The 26,922-nt window shown below is 43.3% G+C and overlaps 1 protein-coding gene and 1 long non-coding RNA gene across 2 annotated transcripts in view; one reads left to right on the top strand and one right to left on the bottom strand.

Annotated features, from left to right (window-relative positions):
* Positions 1-286: 286 nt before the first annotated feature.
* Positions 287-26,502, bottom strand: LOC123364830. The gene is made up of 3 exons (XR_006577294.1): positions 25,886-26,502; positions 20,049-20,197; positions 287-816 (listed from the first exon to the last, which is right to left on the bottom strand). It is a non-coding gene; the product is annotated as an uncharacterized LOC123364830 (long non-coding RNA).
* Positions 26,503-26,640: 138 nt separating this feature from the next.
* CMC1 (C-X9-C motif containing 1) overlaps positions 26,641-26,922 on the top strand; it is a 72,007-nt gene continuing 71,725 nt past the window's right edge. The window contains exon 1 of the mRNA XM_045007277.1: positions 26,641-26,834. Coding sequence (XP_044863212.1) covers positions 26,810-26,834 — 25 coding nt within the window. The 5' untranslated portion in view covers positions 26,641-26,809. The remainder of the gene's footprint in view (positions 26,835-26,922) is intronic.

Below are 26,922 nucleotides of genomic sequence, written 5' to 3'. Positions count from 1 at the left end.
AAAAAAAAAAGAAGGTGAAAAGCATCTTATATTCATCACATTTATGTTCATCCAAGTCAAGGAAACTATAGTATTTATTAAAAGTACTACATGGAACTCACAAGTAAAATATTTTTTAAAGAAATGTAAAGCAACAATATTTAAAACATAATGGGTCTGAATCCATCAACCAGGGCAAATGTTAATGTCTCTGCACCCATCTCCTGGCCCACCTCCTGATAAGGAGGAATAACATGGTAAAATTGTTCTTGAGGACAAAGAAAGATGTCTCCTAGATGGGGGTTGGATTCAGAGACTTCCTCAGGCTCACTGTTCCCTGCCTGGGAGCTCAGGGAGGCCCCCCCAGCAAAGAGTGTTGGGCATCAGCGGAACGTCTGATCTGGGGAGTACTGCGGGCTCCATGTTCTCCTCCCAGTCAGTTGGGAGTGTTGGCTCCTTCACCTCGGCAGTGCCCTTGGCAGCAGACAGAGGAGGAGCAGATGGTGGTAGTAATGGCAGTTCATTAACAGGTGTAGTTGTCATGACAGCAGGTAGACTCCCAACTTGTTTGGCCACCAGTTCTATGAGCCTCTCCATTAGGGAAGGCTCCCATTCCCTAAGACGCGCCTCTTGCTTCAGGAACCATTTCATCAGTGTCTCTTCCTGAATCCTCCTTTCCCTGAAGAATTCAAACGGATCCTGGTTCCTCCTGTGCAATGAGCAGATTCCCCCATGCAATGAGCAGATCCTCCAGGATTCTTCTCTGTCTGCCTCTGTCTGTGGGGTGTTGCTACTGTCCTCCCAATGGAAAGGTTTCCCTCTCAGGAGCTGAAGGTCCTGTCAATTCAAAGACAAGGGTAGCTTTATATATTTTTTTCCTTTGGAAGAAGCCAAGAAATCCCCTCTGATAACCACTTTGCTGTAAAAGTTTTGAAACTTTTCAGTTTTTCAACAGTGTGACTGTTAGACTAGCCTTGGTTTTTGGACAACTTTTGCAGCCCGTGGGGAAGGATCAGAGGATATTAATGATAAGATAAATGTACTCAGGTTTTTAAAAATTGTAACTGTTCATTGTATTACATAGGGGGTGGCAGTTCTTTCCAGGGTCTATGATACCAGCTTGCAATTTCTTCTTTAAAGGCTGGCCAACATTTGGAGAACATATATTTTCAAGATACCAGAATGGAAAAGAGTGGAGGATATTCAGCGGTGGATGCCAGAGAGATGTTTCCGCTAATCATCACCCCTCTTAATAATGATGAATGGAGGGGTTTGGACCAAAGCAATCAATAGAAGGACAAAAAGAATGCCACCATGTCGAAAGAGCAGAGCAATGGGGGTCATTACAGGCAAAAAGGCATCCTTTAAAATCAGGAAGTCAAATCCTAATGAGGAAAATAGGAAGAAAAACAAACTCTGGAAAGTAACATGTAAAAATAAGGTAGGCCAAGAAATAAATTAACAGTAATTTTTTTTTTTTTAAGTACATGAAAAGCTGGAAGTCTGCCACAAGGCAGCAGGGCTACCAGATAATAAAGGCATTAAAGGAGCACTCAAGGAAGACAAGGCCATTGCAGAGAAGCCAAATGATTTTTTTGCATCAGTCTTCACTGCAGAGGATGTGGGAGAGATTCCCACATTAGAGCTATTGTTTTTGGGTGACAAATCTGAAGTACCATCCAGATTGATGCGTCAGTAAAACAGGTTTTAGAATAAACTGATAAACTAAATAGTAATAAGTTATCAGGACCAGATGGTATAAACCATCTTCACTGAGTCCTGCCCAAGTGGGAACATCTATACTGCTATTTTTAGCCCTATACCAAAACAGCTGACCAGGACTCTACTTGCTGCCATGCTGTGTATGTGTACCCTATGTGGCCATGGGATAAGAGGGAAGGTCCTCTCATGGATCAGTAGCTGGTTGAAAGATAGTAAACAAAGGGTAGGAATAAATGGTCAGTTGTCACAATGAAGAGATGTGAACAGCAGGGTCGCCCAAGGATCTGTATTGGGACCTTTGCTGTTCCAACATGTTCATTAATGCTCTGGAAAAGGGGGTAAACAGTGAGGCGGCAAAGTTTGCAGATGATATAAAATTATTCTAGATAGTTAAGTCCAAAGCAGGCTACAAGGAGTTGCAGAGGGATCTCACAAAACTGTGTAATAGGCAGGGGCGGCTCTAGGCATTTTGCCGCCCCAAGCACGGCAGGCAGGCTGCCTTCGGTGGCTTGCCCGCGGACCCTCTGCAGGCACGCCTGCGGGAGGTCCGCTGAAGCCGCGGGACCAGTGGACCCTCCGCAGGCAAGCTGCCAAAGGCAGCCTGCCTGCCACCCTCGCAGCGACCAACAGAGCGCCCCCAGTGGCTTGCCGCTCCAAGCACGTGCTTGGCATGCTGATGCCTGGAGCCAGATGAAATTCAATGTTGATAAGTGCAAAGTTATACACATTGGAAAAAAATAATCTCAACGATAGATAGATAGACAGACAGACAGACAGATTCTACATTAGCTATTACCACCCAAGAAAGAGATCTTGGAGTCATGGATAATTCTCTGAAAACTTCTGCTCAAATGAGAAGCAGTGGTCAAAAGGCTAACAGTGCATTAGGAACTAATAGGAAAGGGATAGAATATAAGAGAAAATATCATAATCCTATTATATAAATCCATGGTGCACTTACACTTAAATACTGTGTCCAGTTCTGGTTACTGGATCTCAAAAAGGATATAGTGCTGTGGTCCCCAAACGTTTTATCTTGTGCCCCGCTTACCTCTGTCCATGGCTCCTGGAGTGTGTGTGTGTGGGGGGAGGGTGAGACATGAACAGGAGTAAGGCCGGGGCCCGAGGCTGGGGCAGGGGGGAGGGGAGTGAAGTGAAGGTCAGGGGGCAAGGTTGGCAGCAAGTGCTGGGGCCGAGGTCGGCAGCCAGGGCTGGGGCAGGAGCAGAACTTGGTGGTGCTCCCTCCCCACCCCGTTGGGGCTGGCCTAGGCCCCAGCTATGTCCCCCAAATGTTCCTCCATACCCCCCTGGGGGGGGTGCGCCCCACAGTTTGGGACCTCTGATATAGTGGAATTGGAAAAGATTGAATGAAACGAAAATGATCAGAGGTATTAAAAAAGCTTCCATACAAGGAGAGGCTAAAAACATCAGGGCTGGTCATCTTAGAGGACTATAAAATCATGAATGGTTTGTAAAAAGTCAATAGAGAAGTGTTATTTACCCTTTCACACAATACAAAAATGAGGGATCACTCAGCAGGTTTAATATAAACAAGAAAAATAACTTTTTCACACAATGCACAACTAAGCCGTGGAACTCATTGTCATGGGATGTTGTGATGCCAAACAGCATTACTGGGTTCAAAAAAGAACTAGAAAAGTTCATGGAGGATAGGTTAGCCAAGATGGTCTGGGATGCAACCCCTTGATTCAGGATGACCCTAAACCTCTGACTATTAGAAGCCATGAGTGGAAGACAGAGGTGGATCACTCCATAATTGCCCTGTTCTGTACACACCCACTGAAGCTCTGATAGAGGCCTGTCAGAGACAGGATACAAGGCAAGATGGACCATGGTCTGACCCAGTATGGCAGCTGTTATGTTCTTATGACCAATCAAATTTGCACTTCCATTGAACCTCAAGACCCAGCTGGAGTTGCTGATACACCAAAAATTTGCTGAAATATGCTTACAGGACTGGGAGGCAATTTGACTGGAAATTTATTACATTCTCAACTCACATACAGAGTTTCCACGTAAAGGGAGATGTGACCCACAAAAATCACCCACCCACTCCCAGCATCATGAGAAAATCCTGCCCCTGTGCCTGCCTAACAACAGTGCAATGACAGGGAAAGAAAGAGACATTACAACCTTATTTCATTCTCTGAAGTTTTAGATCAGCACCACAAAATCCTCACCTCTCCACTGCAAAGGGACGTGGCACTGTTTATCCATGCCCCAGGGATCTTAAAATCAGGAATGTAGTGCCAAAGCAAGAGGGGATATTTTCAGGGAGGGTGGGGGTCCTTTTGTACTTACCAGCCTGGGGTTTTGGTTCCTGCTGTGGCTTAGGGGCCTCCTCAGGATAACTGGGGAGTTTCAACCAGTTCCTCAAGGCCGAGATGCAAAACCACGTTCTGCATCCTCTGCAGTCCCTGCTGCCTCCTTGCCCTGGCCCTCGTTGGCATCCTGATAGACAATGAACCAGTGGTGCTGAGGAGGGGGTCATGACTGATGAGCCATGTCACTGAATGTCTTGACATGACCTGTTCCAGCTCACTGTTGAAGGTGCATGTATGATTAGCCCTCCTACAGCAACTGTTAGATTTTCTGCTCTCTGGTACAGGAGCCTCAAGTGCTTTATACATTCCCAGCACGGGGCTGGAGTCTAATCAATCCCAACCTACTATGGCCTCCATGTAACTTCCCAGTAGAGGTGTATGTTCCTGCTGCCCTGGGAGAAGTGATGGAGGATGATTTACTCCAACCACCCATTGATCAGCGCCAGGGTGTGGTCAGCAGGCCAGGTGGTTGCTCTTGGAGCACAATCCACGTTCACCTGTACTGATCAAAAGAGTGGAGTGGAAAGTTTTTTTCCCTTTGTTCCCTCCCACTTCATGCAGCAGCTCCTTGCCATCTCCAGGGAAATTCTATCTTGGATGATGTCTCCTGGGGAACCCCCAAGCTCAACATACAAAAGAATGCTTACCACCTCTTTGTTTTCAGAATCCTGACACTCCTCATAAATCAGCATTGCTACATACTGAACTGCTTTATTGGGCACTATTGGTTTATCAAAACAAATGTGATAGTTTCACCTTAATAGCACCATATTTATCTAATGCTTATTGTTAGGCAAGTCAGCAGCCACTGATAGTTCTTTTAATAACTGTATCCTTTTGTTCTCTTTGCAGGACCCACAAGGACTTGAATGATAAGAAGTTCATTTTCCCCCCTCACTGAATATCTGATCAGAGTAGCCCATATATTACTGCCCTTTAGTAGCCATGCTGCCAGCAACCAAAGCCACTGTTGTGGTAACTATCATTATATATCCAACAGCTGCTCTGTTACATATTCCCTAACCTGCCAATGACCCTGCCACTGAGGTTCTGCCCCTTTTATCAGAGCTCGCACTTTCTTCCTCCCAGGCTCTCTGCTGCCATAGTACCACATCTCCAGCTTGGCAGGTTGGTGAGCAGCATTCTCCGCAGCTGCTTTCTAGGGCTGGTTCACAGAGTAGCCATTAGGAGGTGTCTTTAATGTACCATTTGTGTCCCCCCTCTCCAGGGACTGAGAATGTCACCTCTGCGATGGAACCAGATCTCACTGGCTGGAAATCTGCAGTGGCCTAATCTGATTTGTGTTCAGGACTTCCAGATGGCTGTGCACTGCACTGCTGCTGTGCCCAGAGAGCTAAATTACAACTAATAGTGATGCCTTAAGAATTACCTATGGACATTATTTTCCACATGTGAAATATCTGGGCTCAAAGAAGGACTTTGAACTTTGTCTACTGTATTTAACTTGAGCAATAAAATGGCTAGTTTATGTTCCAGTGGTAGAAAAACAGTTATGTCTGGAAATTCATGATGTTCCAGTTGAGTTTAAAGCAATCAGAACTAAGGCTAAAGTCTAATTTAATGTAAATAATGTTTAATGTTATAAGTATTTTCCTTTGAGCGGATGTGCATGTTTGTTAAAAAAACAGGTTATTTTAAATTCAGCTAAGTACTGTTTATTCTAGTTTTAAGTGACATGTGAGGGAACCAGAAGCTGGGATTTTTGGTTTTAGGACATCTTTAATATGCTTACTCTTGTCAAAAAGATTTTGGGAATAAATGGGGCCTGAATCAGAGGTGTGTTGTAGCAGTTAGTTGCACCTTTATTAAAAAAAAGTATGCAACAAACCTCTTCCTCTTCATTTAAGTTGGTCCTACTATGAACTAGATTCTAATTCTCTTACTCCCACTGAGTAGCACTATACTCCACAAATAGTCTAACTGAATTCAGAGGGCCACTTTGTGGAGCCAGGTGCTGTTCAGTGTGCCTCAGGGTACAACAATCTGGCCCTAAATGCGGATTTTTTTAAAATAGTGTATATTTCTCTTTTATGTAAATGAAGAAAAATCCTCAAAAAGTTACATGGAAATATTTCCCATTTTTTGTCAAAACATCTGACATTTTCCAATCAGCTCAAGGAATAAAAGAATAGCAGTATGTTGGTTTTTATTTGCGGTAGAACTAAGGACAAATTTTGCCATCACTGACACGAGTGTCCAGATTCTGTGATATTCATAGAATCATAGAGTTAGCAGGGACCACAACAATCATCCAGCCAAATACCTACCAAGATGCAGGATTTGTTATTTCTAAGCCATCCAAGACAGATGGCGATCCAGCCTCCTTTTGAAAAACTCCAATGAAGAAGCCTTCATACTCTCCTGAAGCAGTCTGTTCCATTACCCTTCTGTTCTTACAGTTAGGAAGCTTTTCCTGAGATATAATCTAAATTGGCTATGCTGCAGTTTGAACCCATTGCCTCTTGTTGTGCCCTCTGTGACTAAAGAGAACAACTTTTCTCCATCTTTTTTATGGCAGCCTTTCAAATATCTAAAGACTGCTATTAATTCCCTCTTAATCTCCTCTTTTCCAAATTAAAGGTACCCAGTTCTTTCAGCCTTTGCTCATATGGCTTACATTCCAGCCCTTTGATCATCTTTGTTGCTTGCCTCTGGATCCTTTCTACACATTGGTGACCGAAATTGGACACAGTACTCCAGCTGCAGCCTTACTAGCACAGAGTAGAGCGGTACTATCACCATCCGTGACTTGTACCTCTGTTAATGCCACTTAAAATTGCATTTGCTTTTTTTGCAACAGTATCACATTGCTGACTCGCCTGGAAGTTGTGATCCACCAGAACTCCCAGATCCTTCTTAGCCAAGCCAGTTTTCCCCCATTCTGTATTTGTACATTTGGTTTTTCTTCCCTAAGTGTAGCACTTTACATTTGTCTTCGTTGAATTTCATTTGGTTGTCTATAGTCCAGTTTTCCAATTTATCTAGATCCCTCTGAATTTTAGCTCTATCCTCCAAAGTACTGGCAATCCCCCTAGCTTTGTGTCATCTGCAAACTTGATCAGTATGCTCTCTATACCTATACCAAGTCATTAATGAAGATATTAAACAAGACCAGACCCAGAACAGATCCCTGTGGAACTCCACTTGAGACCTCCCTCCAACTTGATATTATTCCATTAATAGTTACTCTTTCTTTGCACTTGTTTAACCAATAATGTATCCGCTTAATGGTAGTTCTGTTGAGCTTGCATTTCCCCAGCTTATCGGAATGTCATGTGGCACTGTGTCAAAAGCCTTGCTGTAGTCCAGGTATATTATGTCCACCGCATTCCCCTTATCCACCAAATCAGTTACCCCGTGAAAGAAGGAAATCAAGCTGGTCTGGCATGATTTGTTCTTGGTAAATCCATGCTGGCTGCTAGTGATTACCCCTTCATCCTCCAGGTATTCGCAAATTGAATATTTTATACATTGCTCTAGTAGCTTCCCAGGTTGTCAGGTTGACTGGTCTGTAGTTTCACATCTTCTCCTTTCCCCCCTTTTTAAGATGGGCACTATGTTAGTCCCTCTCCAGTCTTCTGGGACCTCTCCTGTCATCCATTGAGTTTGTAAATATTATTGCCAGCGGCTCTGAGATTTCTTCAGATAATTCTTCCAGTACCCTTGGGCAAATAGCCTCCGGCCTTGCTGATCTGAATTCATTCAAATTGGTCAGAAGATCTCTGATGTGTTTTTTACTTATCCTGATCTGCATCCCTTCCCCTTTATTGTCTATGGTAACTTTGTATTAATGTGTATAATTATTACATGTTAATAACTTTTTGACATATTAGGATTTTGGGGAGGGGGGGCGTAATAAGCAAGTTGTGAGTAAATGGGCATGGTGGGTTTCACTTACCTCTTGATTACACCCTTGCCATCCAGTTGCAGTGCTGTCATTCTCTTTGGCTACCAACACTTCCTGCAGGCTGTCAGCAAGCCTCTGTGGGTCTTCTGTGACTCAGCCTTCCACCAGGTCACACAATCCAAAACCCTTTCCGGAGTATAACTAGCAAAACCTTAAACTGTTCCTTGCCCTTCATGATCAATTATAAACAAAATAATCTCTTATCCTTTATGGGTTAAATTTTCTCTCTGGGATAGAAACAGCAGGGGTCCCCCTTCTTAGGGTACGTCTTCACTACCCGCCGTATCGGTGGGTAGCAATCGATTTCTCGGGGATCGATATATCACATCTCATCTAGACGCGATATATCGATCCCCAAACGCGCTCCTGTCGACTCCGTAACTCCACCAATGCGAACGGCGGTAGCGGAGTCGACATGGGGAGCCACGGATGTCGATCCCGCGCCGTGAGGACGGTAAGTAATTCGATATCAGATACGCAACTTCAGCTACATGAATAACGTAGCTGAAGTCGAAGTATCTTATATCGATTTTCCCCCATAGTGTAGACCTGCTCCAAGTCTCTGCCACTGAAGGTGGCCAGGTATAGGTGCTTGCTCAGCCTGCTACAGCGTAGGGAGCTCCCTCTTCACTCCTCTGGCTCCAGCTAAGAACTGACTCACTGGCAGCATGCAGCTCCTTTTATTTCGGTATGCTAGGGCTCGATTGGCTGTTGCTGGTCCCCAGCCCTTCTGGCTACTGGACAACCATATCTTGCTAGTTTTCAAAATGGCTCCTCTTTTCTTCACACATAATTGTTTCCTGGACTGGGGTGCAGCAGAACAGTGGGGCTTCAAGCAAGGGGCCACGAAGACCTGATATACTCCATCATAATGGGTGAGTGAGAACGCAGGTGTATGTGAAGGTGAAGAGCTGGACACACAATGCATGGGTGTAGACAACAGTGGGGTTGGGCGGGGACTTTAGTCCCCCCAAAATGTAGGGATGGCATTAAGAAAGAAAAAATACACTGATCTTGGAACAGAAGCTTATTTATCTCATCTTATGGAAAGTGGACAAATTTAATCATCACTAAAGGAATATTCAACAGCTATCATTTTATTATTTTTTAACTCTATCCCCTCTCCCCATAAAAAAAAAAATGTTGTCTATGCCTCTGCACTGGACCAGATTTTCAAAAGCAAGTGAGAAAAAGTACATAAGCAGAAACTCCAATGCATTGATACAACCTTATTTGCATGCATACATCCTTATATACCCATGCAGATCAGGGGTTGTGCATGTGCACTTTTGGAAATCCATTCCTTTGTTTAAAATCTTATGACATCTACAAGCCTATAAAGCAGGTGTGGCCAAACTGTGGCTTGTGAGTCTCACGTGGCTCTTACAGTTAAAGTGCGGCTCCCAGTGTCCCCCATACACTCTCCACCATGATTCTCCGCCTACAAAACTGGGCAGGGGGCACTCGGGGCTTCTGCCCTGCAGTGGGTGGGACTAAGGGCTTCTGCCCTGCAGGGAAGGTGGGGGGGTCTAAGGACTTTAGCCCTGTGGATGGTCATCAGGGCAGAAGTCCCACACCCTGGCAGGCGCTGCCCCGTGGGACAGGTTGTGCAAGTCTTGCAGCTCTCGAACGTCTGAAAATTACTGTATGTATCTTGGAGGGTCAGTAAGTTTGGCCACTCCTGCTATAAAGGATGGCGAAGGAGGACAACAAATATGGAAAATTCAGAGAAGATGTAAATTGTGGTGTAAGTTTTACATTGGTAAATCACTGCAGGTGTAAATTAGTGTAATCAACATGACAAGGGTGGAAAGGTGGGGTGATAGCAGGAAAAATAATTGCCAAGAGACTGTAATAAAGCATAAGATAAAGCATTGAGCCTGAACACCACTGACTTACTGATGTATAGGTTTACACTTTCTTTGAATTTGACACAATGTAAAAAGCAAGGACAAAAAGGGCCAGACTATGAGGCTTGTAATGGAGGGTAAAGCACTGACAAATATAAGACTACAGAAGTTTTGGTGAAAGAAAATATATAGTGGCAAGGTATTCCACAAAATTGTCACATAATATTTGTGGAATGAAAAATTAGAAACCTGAGCACAAAAGAAAAGTGGGAAACAGCACTTCGGTACTGAAAAGAACCCCCAAACCATCTTCAAAAATATATTTAGAAGTGTGATTCTGCAAAGGCAGTTTGATTTCATCAAAAGGTCTGAGTTTTTTCCATTATTTTTACCATGTTTTTTATGACTTGGGACACCAATGCCCCAAGACTACTTTCCATTCCCTAACCCTCTAGTTTATTGGCATGTACACAGAGAAAGTATTCTCAGAACAGAGCCCCTACTCCTAAACTTTCAAAGCTGTGATGAGTTAGGTAACTCCCCCTAAAGTGAAAGGGAGTTACTTGGTTACAAAGCCAAATGTCACTTTTAAAAAACATAGGGGTTAGAATCTAGATGTTACCCATAATCTGATGTTACATATCAGACACTGATGAAATTCAGGCATCAGCTTCCCCATTCTGCAGCTTAGGTCTCATCAAGGGAATTGATTCATCACACTGCAATCAGTCCTTTTGGTACTTATCTGAATACAAATTAAGATACTGAAAGAGATTTATATGTTTGTGTTGTAGAAGACAGCGCTCAGGAAAAACTGATTTATCATGTGCAGTGGATTTAGTACAATACAGACTTCTCTTAAAGTTGAATTGAGAAGGAGTTTTTAAAAATTGAGCTCATGCTCTTCTTTACTTCTTTATGCTGCATACAAAGGATAAACACTAAGAGGGGGATTGTTTGTTTGGTTTGTTGTAATTTTTTTTTGTTTCCCTCCCCTGCTTGTTTTTTACCTTCAAATTATCAGGAATATCAAATTTGGTCTTCCCTAATTTTGCTGAAGAATCTGTGATAGGTCTTGGAGATGTTATTATCAGCTCTAACATCTTCACTGAAGGGGTTGAGCTTTCCTTTCTCTAGAATATTAATTAGTTATAGTAATTAATTTAAAAAAAAAACAAGAAAAAAAATATAAATAGTCCAATACTTTTAGTTAGACTGAAAATCTCTTCCCCTCTTAATTTTCATTCTCTTAGCTCTTTCACGTAAAAACATGTCAAAAAAAGCAAAGCCTCAGTTATACATCAAGAGCAAAAAAGGGCAAATGCTCAATTATTTTTTTCCGGTACACATCACTTTTAAATGACAGAACTTTGGGTCCTATGCTCCTTTCCATTCTGTGGTGTGGAGGGGAAAAAAGGAGGGCTAATTACACCTTCAAACATATATATGATATAACAATAGCTAGGCAGTGGGTATACTGTGATTGCTCCTTATTATACCAAATATGATAATTTTAGTGTTACCTTGCCCTCCTTTCCATTCGTTTAACTCCATTGTATCTTGTTACATGATTAAACTAAGCTCTTTGGAAAAGAGATGTTCTTTTGTGCATAGCGAAAAGGGGCCTTGATCCCTTACTGCAGTCAATACCACAATACAAATAAATAAATACATTAATTATAACATATAGTGATTGAAATGATGAAAGCTGAAGTGCATTAGTATCTATGTCAAATCTTCAGCCTTCACAATGCTGCTAGTTGGCTAAAAAGGAGAACATTTTGAGCATACCATCACTTTTCCACTCCTATTTAAGTACTGTTTATTTACTGAGAGACACCAAGTCACAGTATCTTTACTTATCCCCCTTATTTGTCACAGATTAAGTTTTTGTCACCATGACTCAAGATACAAAACTGTTTGGGCAGTTCCAAAACCTCATAATATTCTTTCAATAATTCCTACAAGGATTTCCAAACAGTATTGATTTTAGTCAGCTTCATTCAACTACGCTTCCTGATACACAGGTCAGTTCTGGGTAGAAGTAGAAGTGGAATTTACCCTTTACCCATTTAAAGCAAAACACATGATGAATTAAAGAATGTAACTGTGATTTAAGCATTACAGTAGCTGGGATCTTAAGACCTTACTTAAAGCCCACTGAAATCAATGGGAATTTTTCCATTGAGTTCTTTTGGGCTTTGGATTAAGCTCTTAATAATGCAATATGTACTTAATGGGCTACGGCAGGGGTGGACAACCTGAGCCTGAGAAGGAGCCAGAATTTACCAATGGACGTTGCCAAAGAGCCACAGTAATACGCCAGCAGACCCCATCAGCTCCCCCCGCCCACTGCTCCCAGCGCCTCCCACCCGGCAGCCCCACTGATCAGCGCCTTCCCTTCCCTCCCCGCACCTCCTGATCAGCTGTTTCACAGTATGCAGGAGGCTCAGGGGGAGGGAGGGAGGAGCAAGGGCATGGCAGGCTCAGAGGAGGGGGCGGGAAGGGGTGAAGTAGGAGCAGGGCCTGCGGCAGAGCCAGGGGTTGAGCAGTGAGCACCCCCTGGCACACTGGAAAGTTGGTGCCTGTAGCTCCAGCCCCAGAGTTGTTGCCTATACAAGGAGCCGCATATTAACTTCTGAAGAGCTGCATGTGGCTCCAGAGCCACAGATTGGCTACCCCTGGGCTAAGGTAAGAAGGCAAAGAAAGTAAGAAGGCAAAACAGCTTAATTTGTCTGAGCTTTCTTTAGAAATAAATAAATAAAGTAATAAATACTACTACTAATAAAATAAATCTAAAGGCTTATAACCTAGAGGTCCTTGGGCCCCAAAGAAGCTTTGAATTTTTAGATACAGTTAAATGTAATCTGAACAGTATCTTGATATCTGTTTTTTCAAACAGTACCATAGTTTACAACATTACTAACAACAAATAAAGACAGTAAAAAAAATAATAATTGGGCTTACATAGCACCTATATTAATTTTCAGAACATCCTTATGAAGTTAGTAATTAGAAATGGGCCCAATACTCTGAGGAAATACAGATTCCGATCTGAGTTTAACAGCTCAGGCACATCTGTATCATGGATCACTTTACTTATTACTCAAATGCAGCAGCTGCTAGAGTGGAACACAGCAGCAGTTTTAACAGCACAGGGCAACACTAAACAAAATGTTGAGATGAGAAAAAATACAAACCATATTCAGCTGAAGATACAGGGGGAATTTAGTCCCCAGTTCAGCAAGGTACTTAAACAGTTGGCTAGCTTTAGGCTCATGAGGAGTCTCATTGACTTCAATAACATTAGCTTTAAGCACATGAGTAGAGTGCTTCAGTATCTTACTGAAAATGGGGCCTTAGGTATGCAGAATATAAAACATCCTAGCCAGTGAAACCCCAATAGGTTCATTTCAAAAGCAATGGTTGAAATGTTCTGCTCAACAGAGAAGTACACAGAAGCAGAAATTATTTTGCCTAGCTGTGACTAAAATGATGTGGTTTTATGATTATCAGTACTGTCTCTTGATGAGTTTTATGTTCTAGTAAGCAAACATGCAGAAATTATTGCTGGTCAGCAAAGGGTCATTGGCAGAAAGATGCTGAATTTAAGTCAGACTGAATTTTCCAGACTGGTGAATGTGAAGAAAATAGGTTATTGTTATTGTTGTATCACTTTTTTATACACCCAAAGAAAATAGAGGCGGGAGGGAAGGCTTTATAAAAACAACATGTTTTGATCAACCACGGTAGGAAAAGAGTCTTCCCCTGCTCACATCCTGTTTGTTACTTTTCTATCTCGGTGTCGGGTTAAATTTGGAACACATAAGATGCAGTGAGTATATCTAATCAAATGAATAAATAAATAAATAAATGAACAAGGGAAACCAAACCATAGATTGTTCTTTTGATGATAAGAATGAAGGAAACAGCAATATCTTTTTTTCAAATATTAAATCTACTGAGATGTGCATAGGATGAATTATATGATGCCACAACCACTAACCTACTGTAAGATCAGATGTGGATAACAGTGGAGATTTGCTAGATAAAAGGCTCCCTGAAGTTCTACACACTAGGAAAAGATATGGTGTAAATTTGTATTCATTCATCCATCCAGAAATTCACTTGATGTAAAAGAAGTCACAAGATAATGGAAGGAAAGAGACTTTTGAGGAATATATCAGAGAACTATCCAATTACTGAAATTACCAAGTCACTGGACTTACCTCTGATAGCTTCCTCAAAATTCTCTTGCAATCAACCAATGAGTTGCTTCTGTTTTATCACGTTTATTTTCTGTTACTGATAGCTGATATTTACACCACCATTTATCTCTTCCAGGGATAGTAAACCACTCTTCAGAACCATATCCAATGGCCAAGATCACACTAAATTAGGCTTTTTCTGTCTTAAACATAGAGAGGTGGTATTGCCTAGTTGCTATTGCAGCAGCCTAGATTTGATTTCTGCCTCTGCCACTGACATGCTATGTGACCAAGGACAAGTCACTCACTATAAACTCTTTGTTCCTAGTTTACCCATCTGTAAAATGAGGAAAACAGTGCTTACTTCCTTTGTAAAGCACTTAGAGATCTACAGATGAAAAGATTATTATTAATATTATTAAAATCAAGGGACAGCAACTATTCCAGACAATGGGGGCTCCATGTTAATTATACATCTAAATAAACTGCAAATAATCCTCAGAAAACTGTTCAGCAATAAAACAGAATTTAAAGCTCTAAAGAGGAATGTACTGCTTTTAAAAAAGTCTGTGTTTGTTTTGTTGCTGATGAACTCTGTAGTGTCTGTTTTTTTCCATTCAAGGAGGAGCCACTATATCCTGTGTTAGTCATTCAGGACGGTACCCTGCACCGACCTCTATGATTACAGAGATTCTTGACCCAGAGAAATTAGAGCAGTTCCACTGCAGAAAGGGTGCAGAGCCCATGGTGTGTACCTCAGATCTATGCTTCACTGGGATTTTCGGTGTCCCAGTACAAAGGAGGTTTTTGAGGAGTGGCTTGACAAGGGAAATAGTATGGATGATGCCAGTGGATTCTTATTTAAGTGGCTCCATCACACTGAGGGGGTGTGGATCAGCCAGACAGATAGGAATAAATATTTGTAGGAAAGAGCCTACAAATATTTATCAGAAACTGGCCCCTTTCAAGGTTGTGTTATCACCTGGGAAAGAACAAAATAAAGGAATGGCTAGGGGGTCTATTACATGACAGCATGTCGTAAGATGGGAGAAGTTTGGGGACTGCATAAGGGGCAGGAAGTAGGGAAATTCTAAAAGTTTGGAGCTCCAACAACGGTTCAGATACATTTCCAAAACGAACCTCCAAACAAAGTGAGGTTCACCCATCATTGCTCTAATTACTTGTATAACAAGAGTCCTCACTATGAAGAACAATTTCTTTTGTAAGCAGAGGAAATCAAATTATTGTTGGTGGTTAGGTTTGTTTCTTTTCAGAGCGGGGAGAGACAGTGGTTAGTAGTGGCCTGACCTCCTCTCATTTGCATTAATGAACTACTACAATTTTTAAATCTTAATTTTACCCCTTTTTCCTGGATGCCCTAGTATTGAGGTAAACATGTGTAACCCTGTTGGGGTTCAGAGAGCACAGCCCTTTAAATATTTTTCCTGAGGGGGGAAGTGCTGATTGTTCCAGAAGGAAGAAGTGCTGTTGGGGAGAGGGGGTGCAGATATGCCAAACCCACGGAAAAAATGCAGAAATTGGGCTTGTTTTTGGCTTAATTGGCTTGTGAGTTGCTTGTTGGCTAGTTTTTGGCTTGTAGCTTGTTTGACTTGTAGCCTGTTACAGCTTGTTGCTTCTTTTTTTTTGATCGGCTCCCAGCAAGCAGGGGCAAAGGGGGGAGAGTGTCGGGGTGCACAGTGGGGCCAGTCCCAGACTGCATACCAGAGGGGGGATCTAGTCACATAGAGTGTTGGGGTTCTTCGGGATTGCCTTGTTTTGAAATGGGATTAGCTTGATTTTTGGCTTATTGTGAAAGATGAGGTGCTTATTTACCACATGACAATTGGGAACTGTGAGGGGGAGCAGAGAGAGAGGGGAGAGCAAGAGGGTGTGTGTCAGGAGCTCCAGACAGAAGGGCTGCAGCAAGCAGGCCATCGCAGAGCGAAGCAGCCAAGAACGTGCCTGAAACCTGGGAGGGACAGAGCGACTGATCGTGGACACCCCAGGACAGGAGTCAGGAGGAGCACTGTGCCAGGGAGGAATCGCCCAAGAAGGGCAGACCTAGTATCTCTTCTGCCCAGAGCTGCATGGGGCTGTGAGTACTAGGGCTTGTGACTTTGCATTGGGAATAAGGAGGGACGCTATTAGCTAATTAAGTGGGGAGGTTGTTGCTCTGAGTGGCTTTGCAAAGAGTACCAGAAGAGGGCACCAGAGGGGTTTGTTGGGGAAAGTTTACTGGTGCCAAAGACGACCAGGAGCACCCAAGACTCACCACTGGACTGGAACTTTGCCCAGGATTCTTGATCTCTGTGTGCAGACACATTGCTCGGTGCCTGCCCTTTCAGACTGTGGTACCACTGGGCCTGTGGGGCCTTGTTTTGAATGCAACCCTGTTTTACTGCTCCCCCTATATTTCCCTTGTTGTTTTTCCCCTCATCCCTCTGTGAATGAATATTTCCCTTTCCTATATTCAGTGTACTCTTCCAGTGCTTGTGTGTTCACTGGGGGGGGGGGGGGGGGGGGGAGTGGGGGGTTGGAACAGGTGCCCCTGCGGTGGAAGAGACTTTCCCTGCTGCATTCCTGCATGCACTCTCTCTTGGCCAGAGCTGCCTGCAGAGCAGATTCCATCTTGGCCATGAGGGCGCTAAAGTTACATATGAAAATATTGAAATGAAGAGGGAAATGTCAAGGAATCAAAAGCCAGTGACAGATTGTTCCTTAGGTGTAGGCTGGGGTGGGGGGAGATGGGGGTTAAGCCCCCATGAGTTCCATATCTTCTCTGTGACATTGTCTGTGCTGGTGGACCACAGACTATGATTTAAGAACAATTACACTAGATGTTTCATTTAAATTGGTTATGCCCCGATACACAATATTCAGGTGGGCTTCTGAAAACATTCAAAATGGGTCCCCTACAGAACTCTGTAGGGCCACTCCACTCCATGCTTGTTTTGTCCCCCACTCAAGATGTCCTAATTCACAACATCCTAACTTATTCTCTCCTTTACCCCATATGATGTACCTGGTAGCTCTGCATTCCTCACTTCTTCTTAAGCTTCTGACCCCCTTATACAGTAACTCCTCACTTAACGTTGTAGTTACGTTACTGAAAAATGCGATTAAGCGAAACAATGTTAAGTGAATCCAATTTCCCCATAAGAATTAATGTAAATAGGGGGGGGCTAGGTTTCAGGGAAATTTTTTTCACCAGACAAAAAACTATATATGTTATAGATATACACACAGTATACGTTTTAAACAAACAATTTAATACTGTTCACAGCTATGATGATTGTGAAGCTTGGTTGAGGTGGTGAAGTTAGAGGGTGGAAGAGGGTGGGATATTTCCCAGGGAATGCCTTGCTGCTAAATCAGTGGTTCTCAAATTTTTGTACTGGTGACCCCTTTCACGCAGCAAGCCTCTGAGTGTGATCCCCCCCATAAATTAAAAATACTGTTTTATATATTTAACACCATCATAAATGCTGGAAGCAAAGCAGGGTTTGGGGTGGAGGCTGACAGTGCACAACCCCCCATGTAATAACCTCATGACCCCCTGAGGAGTCCCGACCCCCAGTTTGAGAACCCCTGTGCTAAATGATGAACTAGCACATTTTTGTTAATGTAGCCTCTCACTCTACAAGACAGCAGGAATGGAGGGGAGGGGAGATAGCATAGCAGACAGAGACAGACACACACCTTGTGTGTGGGAGGGAGAGAGAAATGCACACTGCCTCTTTAAGTAAGCTGACCCACTCTTAAATGCATTGTCTTTTTAAGTGGATCAGGTAGTTGAGACAGCAGCTGCTGCCTCAGACTCTCTGTCTCTCTCCGTGGGTGTCCCCACCCTGCTCTATATGGAGAAGAAGGGGTAAGCAAGGTGCAGGAGCAGAGGGGAGGGGGACACCCTGACATTAGCAAACAGCAAGCAGGAGACTAGGGGAGCAGCTCCAAGGCAGAGGGCAGGAGCAGCACATGGCAGTGTGGGGGAGGGATAGCTGCAATTGCTAGCCTGCTGGGCGGCTGCAGCACAGGGAATTTAGGGGAGCGGGGAGCTGATGGGGGGCTGCCGGTCCACCCTGGTTCCAAGCCCCCACCAGCTAGCTGCAATGGGCTGCTCTTTCTGCAAGCAGTGGACAAAGCAGGTGGCTGCCAAACGTTAGAAGGGAGCATTCCACAACTTTAAATGAGCACGTTCCCTAATTGATCAGCAACGTAACAACGAAACAACGTTAACTGGGATGACTAAGTGAGGAGTTACTGTAATCCTCAATGTCCCAGGTGATGTAGACCTTCTATTTCCCCTGGGTATTTTTTTTTTTTTTTTTTTTTACTGATCTCCCGCCTCCCATTTATCACATCTGCTGGTGGTTGACACAATTGACTGTTATTTTGGGCTACCTCCCTAAATGAGCAGAAGGCTGCTTCCCCATGTGCTGCCTACAAGGCTGGCTAGTACAGGGGCTGCTTTTGGAATTCGGGGCAGCAGGTAGACACAGAGGTCAGTGGCTTCAGGGAACCACAAAGCATTTTTACCCATTCCTCGGCACATACAGCAACTTCTTGCAGTGACAACGGATCATCTGCTCTCACGTCGGGTGACCCTGTTTCTCCTAACTACAGCTTAATCAGACAAGGGAGACCCAGCTCTTCAAATCTGACTTCTTCCACCACTAACAACAATTTCTCCTGTAAAGACCCTGAACTTGTGGGCCTCCAAGAACCAGAGGCAGTTGGGTTAGGATTTATGCTCATTTGGGTGGGTAAAATATTTCATGACATGACAGCATAAGAGACTAGCTACTAACTCTTTTTTCTTTTTTTGAAAAGGGCATCTCCAGAAATCTCAGAGGGAAAGTGCAATAGCCCCATGAGCAATTTTAGAGTGGCTTCACAGGGGTTTTTCCTCCCTTAAAAGAGAGAAGCCATTATTCTTCTTTTATTCCACTAAATGTTAATTCTCATTTTGCTCCCTCACATGTCACCTATGAGTGGATATACTTCACACAAGTAGGCTTAGTCAAGAATCACAGCCTTTAACTGGAAATCAAATATTTTATGAAACAAGATCAAAGGTGTCAAACATAGTTTACATTTTGAAGAGATGACATTTGAAAATATTCTTTTGAACTCATTTGACCAGGGTTATTTGGGGTTTTTTAAAAATCACACCTGTGTACAGACATATACTCTCTCTTCCTTTATCTGGTAAGAACAAGGTGTGGAGACTTGTGCAATAGATAATTAATCTCTATTGCTATCTATAGTTTCATAGTTAACACTGTCTTGGTAGAAGTGTGAAAACACATTCACACCTTAGAAAATGGGTGATTAACTAATCAAATGACAATATGAATCTCAGACAGAAACACAGAAATGACTGCAAGCTAGAGCTATTTATGACTATATTTTTCTTTGTAACGTTTAGAAAAAACCCTAAAACCTGCACTTTTCAGTCATCTCAAGCAGTTTCTCAAACTTTTTGAACAGCATTGTTCCTCAAACATATGGGGAAAATTAGCAGGTTTTTCCCACTGTAATCCACACGAAAGTGCTGAAAATCAGGGCAGCAGCCAGCTGCCTATCTATACTAGTGCTCCTAACATTGCTCCACCAAAGGAGCTAAACTGGTGTTAGCAAACATTTTCCTACCATAGATGAGTGCCACGAGACAGATGACCTCAGCACCGTCAGACCACCAGCAGGCGAATGCTATTAAGCAGCAGTCATTGCCCCATAGAGACTCTGTTAAAACAGTTGTGCTATTAAGTATCATTGATCTTAAATCAGTTCCCTGGGAGATTTCCCAATTAAGCGGCTTTCCTGGAAAAGTATGTTCCAGTTAAGTGGAGCATACTGTAATACCTTTACATATGAGTTTGATGCAGCTAGAACCCTACAGCTTTTAACAGGGCTCCACATGTGTGCAGAGCTCATTGGGGGATTCACACTCAAATAATTATTTACTACATTTAAAATATATACTTCAAATATGATTTTCAAAACAATTTCTTACCTACTAATGTTCCAGTAGCTCCATACAAATGAATAGTGCTGATCTCTCTTAGCAAGAGTTGTCAATTTTACTGATAATTTCCAGCATGAAGTCTGGGCTGATGAGGTAGTTTGAAACACCGGAAATGCAGGTCACCATTTGGATGCACGCTAAAAGCAAGAAAATTACAAAACGGTTTTAAGATAAGTTCTGCAACTATTCAGAAATAATTTTTGGTTAACAGTTGTTAAGCTATACAATCAGACTGTCAAGATAGCAATTTGCTGTTTGATAATTATTTCTTTTCATACATAATTTCTTTTACATACATTTACATTTCAGAAAGTGACTGCGTGAATTTTTGATTTTGTGAAAGCAAAGGATCATAATGCTTTGCAACTTTACATCTGACTGCAAGCACCTGGTATAATTGAAACACTAGGATCACACTATTACAAACATTATGCTGATGGTGGGGAGAAGTTACAGTTGCTGTGGAAAGCATCTGCTGAGCATATAAAATCTCTTCCATTAATGTAGATTTTTTGTATTTATAGTATTTAAGGAGACATCATCACATTTATTTTTGTTTAAATTCCATTTTCTAATAGTTCATCCTCTAAATATGATGCACTGATATTTTTAATCCTTACAATAAAAACTGTAAGTGTTTTTCAGTCCCCTTGTTATTTTTTGTAAAGCTTGTTAACACAGAGAGAAACTGACTCACTATATAGGAGAAACAGTAAAAAGTAATACACATGGGGTGCTGTCAAACAGTACAAAACCTGTAGAAAAATATTTTTTCTTGCTAAATTCTTTATGGTAATTTTAGGTGTTACTTGTAACTCTAGTATGTACAACAGCATAAGTTTTCAAAATAGTGAGTGAATTTGGGTGCTGAAAGGCTTCCAAAAGGGGCTTGGTTTCAGATAGGGTGACCAGACAGCTAATGTGAAAAATCGGGACGGGGTTGGGGGGTAACAGGAGCCTATATAAGAAAAAGACTCAAAAATCGGGACTGTCCCTATAAAATCGGGACATCTGGTCACTCTAGCTTTCAGAAAGTGCTGAGTATACACACTCTGAAAATCAATCTCTGCTAAGGTGTCTCAAATTGGGCACACAAGAATGAGGGAATCCAAAATAACCAGACACTTTGAAAATGTTGGGCCAACATTTTCAAACCAAAATCTGATTTTTTCAAATTAACAATGTCTCTTTAACCTACCACAGTGGAAATTCCAGTAGAATCCATTAGACCCTTCAACTGGACTCTTTTGGTTTATTTTAGTCCAGGGATTCTCAAGCTTCATTGCACTATGACCCCCTTTTGACAACAAAAATTACTACACAACCCCAGGAAGGAGGACTGAAGCCTGAGCCTGCCGGAGCCCCTCTGCAAAGTCCAAGCCAGGGCTGAAGCCAAAGCCCGAGCCCCCCACCTCCCAGGGCTGAAGTCTTTGGGCTTTGGCCCAGAGAGGTGCGGCTCGGGCTTCGGCCCCAGGCTGCAAGACTTGGGCTTTGGCCCCAGGCTCCAGCAAGTCTAAACACCAGCCCTGGTGACCCCATTAAAATGGGGTCCCAACCCACTTTGGGCTCCTGACCCACAGTTTGAGAACCGCTGTTTTAGTCTCTGCTGGTCTCTCCAAGGTCTATGAGTCTTCCAACAGAAATGAGCAATCAGTGGACCAATAGATCAATGTACTTATCCAAAATGTAAGTGCCAGCTGGAGACAATAGGAACCAGTTGGAAATTTTCAGCTAGGGTTACTACTAGTGTACAGTTGACAATTATTACAATTAATAAGAGAATTCCAATGTGAGCCACCTTGCCATGTGATTCAAAAAGATCTATTGGGTATTTGTAGGGAATTTAGATGTGATAATTCTGAAATGGAGTATTACAATATTATCTTATAACTTTTGTATACCTGAGGTGATTATTTGAATTCAGAATGCAATTATTAAGACATAGCCTATTGTCATTTCCAAAAATATTTAGTTGGATGTTATCAGCAAGTAGCCTTTAAGCAGTGCTTATCTTAAAAAGAAAAAGACCTTCACTAAAGCAATCATGTTTTAATCAATCACACAAATTTCTTGTAATTAATTTGTCTACCAGGAAATATTGTAAATGCTGAAAAAATAATCACAGTTCAGTTAACTTTCATGTTTTAGTGAAGTGTCTCAATGGATTCAATTAAAAGCTTCCCCCAATCCTGATTATGTGAATCATCATCGGTGCTCATATGGGTTTCACTGCAAGTCAGATTTTATCAAACATGGGTAGTGCTGAAACTTTTTACTATGTTCTTTATCTGGTTCATCAGAAGTTGGCAACCGTTATTTGACCTACTTAGCTTAGAGGATAATACACCTGTCATGCTCCAGTTTTTGTATTGCTTTTTGAGCCAAAACTGGTAAGTCACATGTTGCTAAAGCCTTGGCTAAGCTATAACTTAACCAGTACAGAGCCTGTTAGTGACATCTCATTATCCCTAAGCATGGTTTGTGACCACACACAATATAGTTAATACTCAATTAATTATAGCACCTAATAGTGTTTCATCCTTGCTGGTGACACTGGCTGGCATGTGGTTGATTCTGGCAACCAGTTGAGCACACTCACTTTTTGCAGTGTAGATGTGACCATTTAATCATGCCTGTGTACATAATGTAGCTGTTTTCTTTCCACCCACTGAACTGTAGGACATTCACCTGTCTCCTATCCAAATTAACATTTTGGTCTGTCTTTCTGATACCAGCCTGAGGATATCAAGTTTATCTGTTTATGCTTAAAAACAGAGCTCTTATTCTTTTCCTCCTAAGCCTGCCCCATCTTGCTTTTCTTGGTCACTATGGACATCACCACCCTCCTTTGGGTCACTTGGGCCTGTAACCTGGGTATCCTCTTTGACTCAGACCTCTCTCTAGACCCCTGCATCCAGGCCATATCTAAACCTTGCTGCTTCTCCCTACAAATATCTCAAAGGACTGGCCTTTCCTCTCTGTCTAGGCAGCTAAAATGCTTGTCTAGGCCCTCATCCTCTTGTGTCATGATTATAGCTACCTCCTCCTCTCTGACCATGAGAAATGCCATATTGCCTTATAGCACCCATTCAAAATGCTGCTGCAATTGTCATGTTCCTGGCTTATTGCTTCAACCATTGCACTCCACTGGCTGCAGTTAAAACAAACTACTTGTCTTCATTTTTAAGGCCCTTTCTGGCCAATCCTCAACCTATTGTCTCATATACACTATCGAGATGTCAACCCCATGACTCTGCTCCACAAGTGATGTCAATCTTGACTGCTCATTTGTCAAATTTTCTGTTGAGCATCTTTTTACATTTTCTCCTATACTGGTCCCTTATGCATGGAAGGAGCACATGGTAAATATCTGCAAAGCTGCTTACTCCTGAGGGCAGTTTGCACCAAAAAATTTTAAATTCTGTTCCAAAAATGTTAAAAATTCTGCAAATGTTACTTGTCAAATAAATGTGGAGGCTCCAGCATGGAATTGGGGAGCACAGACCACTGGCTGCAGAGGTGGGAGATCACTGTGCAGTTCTGCCCCTCCCCAGGACATGGATTCAGCAGTGAGGCTGCACCCAACTCTGACACAGTGAAAGGACCCTCCTGCCCTAGAAATACCTCAGGGCCCTGCCACTCTGTGTGGGTAGGTAGGCTCAGCAAGGCAGGATCCAGGTGTGGAGAGACTTAATGTGGGGGAATCCAGGTGTGGGTTGAGAGGGTTCTGTGTGCGGCAATCGGGGTGTGGGCAGCTCAGTGGGGGAATCTGAATGCACACGGGCTTGTTGGGGGGTTCTGGGTGCAACAATAATGGGGCTCTGCAGGGGGGTCCAGATGAAGGTGGTTGGGGCTCGGTGGTGGTGGGGTCTGGGTGTGTGGGGGGGTAGATGTTGGTAGGGGGGTCTGGGTGTGTGTGGCTCAGTGGGGGTGGGTTCAGATGCTGGGGAAGTGCTGCTCAATGGGGTGGGGAATCCAGGTGTAGCTGATTGGGGCTCAGTCAAGTGGGGATCCGGGTGGCTAATCTGGGTGGTCCAGGTGCAGAGGGAGTTGGGCTCATCAGGGGGATTCTGAGTGCAAGGTGGTGTTTGTACCATTCTTGGCGGGAAATTCATATTTTACAGAGACATATGAAAAAGTCTATTCTAGTCAACTTAAAGGACTATGCTCAAATTTGTGGATGTAGAAAGTGTCAGGGCACATAATAGTCTTAAAAGAAATGCTCTAGACCATCAAGGCCATGAGCAATCAGCTGGAAGATTCTGTCTACCTCATGCTCTGCTAATTACTGTGAATGCATAAGCATGAGGAATTTGATCCTCAACGTGGCAACAAAAGTTGAAACAATCTACTTCCAAATAAAAGGACTTGATTTCTCATAAGAGGACAATGAAGTGGGTCTGGAAAAAAATAAGCTGTTCCATGCCTCAGATCTTTTTTTCCTTAATGAACATTAATGTTCAGAATAGATAACCCTAACCTTGTGTTCTATTTTTTCCACATGATTTCCCAATCACCTGCTCCCAGATCCCTTCCAGAAGCACACAGGGCCTCTAATTAGGATGTTTAAAGAAATAGAAATGGTTGGATCCTCCACAGCAAAGATAAAACAAAACAAAAACTCTGAAAACACAGGTTGTCACAAAAATGATCCTTCACCTGCATCTATTTTGGAAACTTTTTGTTGGGAAGACGCTTAGATTTCCTGCTTGCTTCAAAATGTAAAGCCTTCAGAAATATAGTTCTTCAGCTTGGACTTTCTATGTGGATAAGCATGCAAAATAATGGAAAAGTTGCTAAGTGAAAATCCACTTTTGCAGCACTCCCCAAGTACTGTATAGTATTTTTTCCTGCCAATTGGTCAATTTGCTATTGGGTGGGGTGGGGGTCACGTGGGGTGGAAGGAGAGTGGCCTGTTTTTTCTAAGTGACCAGGATTTTATATGTTGTAACAATTCCTGAAGTTTCAACTCTTGCCCTGTATCCCTAATATCTAATTTTTCTGAATGTTGGGGGTGTTACGTTCATGCCACGCATAGAGAAGTTGGACAAAAACATAAAGTACTCTTGCTGGCAAGTTGCAAAATAAGTTGTGTAGAATTCAGACTGATAACAGACAACAACCCAAAACAGAGACACACAAAGCAGGCTTCTCCCTAAGGCTGAGGGGCACAGCTCACCCTGCCTTGTTTTAGGCAGGCACTTTCTAAACTGCTGAGACTCTGACCACATGCTTCTCTATAGAAGGTAAGCAGCCTACAAGCAGGACCTGGGAAAATGATAGCTCGTAATTCCAGCACGCTCTAGGGTCTGGGCGATGCTTGCCCTTAAATGTTATATTTTATAACAACTTATTGTTCCACATTTCATTCTCTAAAAGTTGGCAATCCTAACTCATGCTTACAATAACTAAAGAGCAGTTTTTGACACTAGTGAGGTCCCTTTTAGTCCTACAATTCTATTATTCTGATTGTGAAGACAACCTAGCATCACTTTTGTTTTGTGTGCTATCCACTGTGTCAATATCATTCATCTCTCAAAAAACTATGGACTATCCCAAAGATACTTTTAAAAGGCGCACAGGGCCAAACTCAGCCCACACAAGGTACATAGAGAGTTTGAACAACTGTCTATGCTTTTTAAATAACCTAATTTTTGAGCTCTTGTAAGGGTTAATTAATTAATTTTTCCAACAAGCCTTTTAGTACTATTTTTATATGCCTTCCCATATGCATGGAAGAATTCCCTTCAAATATGCACATGCTCCACCTCAAATCTCGCCTTAAAACTCACCTATGCTATAATGCATACAAAAATGGTTCTGACCTCTGCTTGAGACATATCTTGATCATCTCCATTTCCTTGTCATCATCTGTGCATCCATGGCTCAGCGTATCCTTAAACTGTAAACTCACTGATCCTTTCTCTTTTCATTGTGAGACCAGTGCTTAGTACAGTGGGACCCCAGGCCCTAATAGTACAGGTACTAAATAATAACAGGGAGGGTGTTTCCAGGCCTTTGTGCTCAGGTACATCCCTTAAACACTGACTAGTCATAAGTGGTAATAATTAAACACACTTCAGTGACTCCCTCTAGCTGGCATCTCCCTATCGCCACCCTCAGGGCGCTGTGTTATTATGCCCAGGGTAGAGATGGGGTACCGAGGCACAGGAAGGATAAGTGACTTGTCCAGGGTCAGGCGGTGAATTGGTGGCTGTCCGTGGGATCAGCTCCCTAAGGCCCAGGCATTACTCAGCGACACCCCGCTCCAAGACACCACCGAGGCCACAAGTCCCTTGTACTTTACTGATTCGGACTGGGCGGGCTTCCTAAGGGGCTGAGTCTCCCTCAGCCGAGCACAGCAACCGCCTAGCTCCGGACACCGCCCTCCTCCTCCTCACTGCCCGCGCCCCCGCACCCGCCTTCTGCGCCTCGGGGGCGGCCGGCGCTTGCGCCCGTCTCGCGGGCTAGGTGCCGGCGCACACGCCCTCTTCCCCGCCTCCCTCCACCCGCCAGGGCGCGTGCGTCTACCCGCGGCCGCTCTCTCGCGCGCTGCTCCGCTCCCTCCGCGCCCCCGCTGGAGGCCAGTTGTCTTCCGAGCGCCCGCTTCTGGGTTCCTCTGCCCCTCCCCCCCTCCCCGCGCCTCGGCGGCCTGCAGATTTCGCGTAGTCTTCTGCGCCTGCGCACAGAGCGTGGGCTCTCGGGAGTGGTTATGTTGTGGCGGCGGTTGCTGTAGTGAGAAGCCCCACATGGAGCCTCCCCCGGGCACAGCAGGTAGGGGCGGCCGCACCCCTCCCCCTCCCGGTGCGTGCGTGGCTGGCTGGCTCCTGGTGCGGGGAGCAACAGCAGCAAGCGCCTGCTG

Source organism: Mauremys mutica, chromosome 2 (genome assembly GCF_020497125.1).
Source record: "Mauremys mutica isolate MM-2020 ecotype Southern chromosome 2, ASM2049712v1, whole genome shotgun sequence".
In the NCBI taxonomy this organism is placed as follows: domain Eukaryota; kingdom Metazoa; phylum Chordata; order Testudines; family Geoemydidae; genus Mauremys; species Mauremys mutica.
Note: the sequence above shows the minus strand (reverse complement) of the source record. Positions and strands in the feature narration are given on the sequence as shown.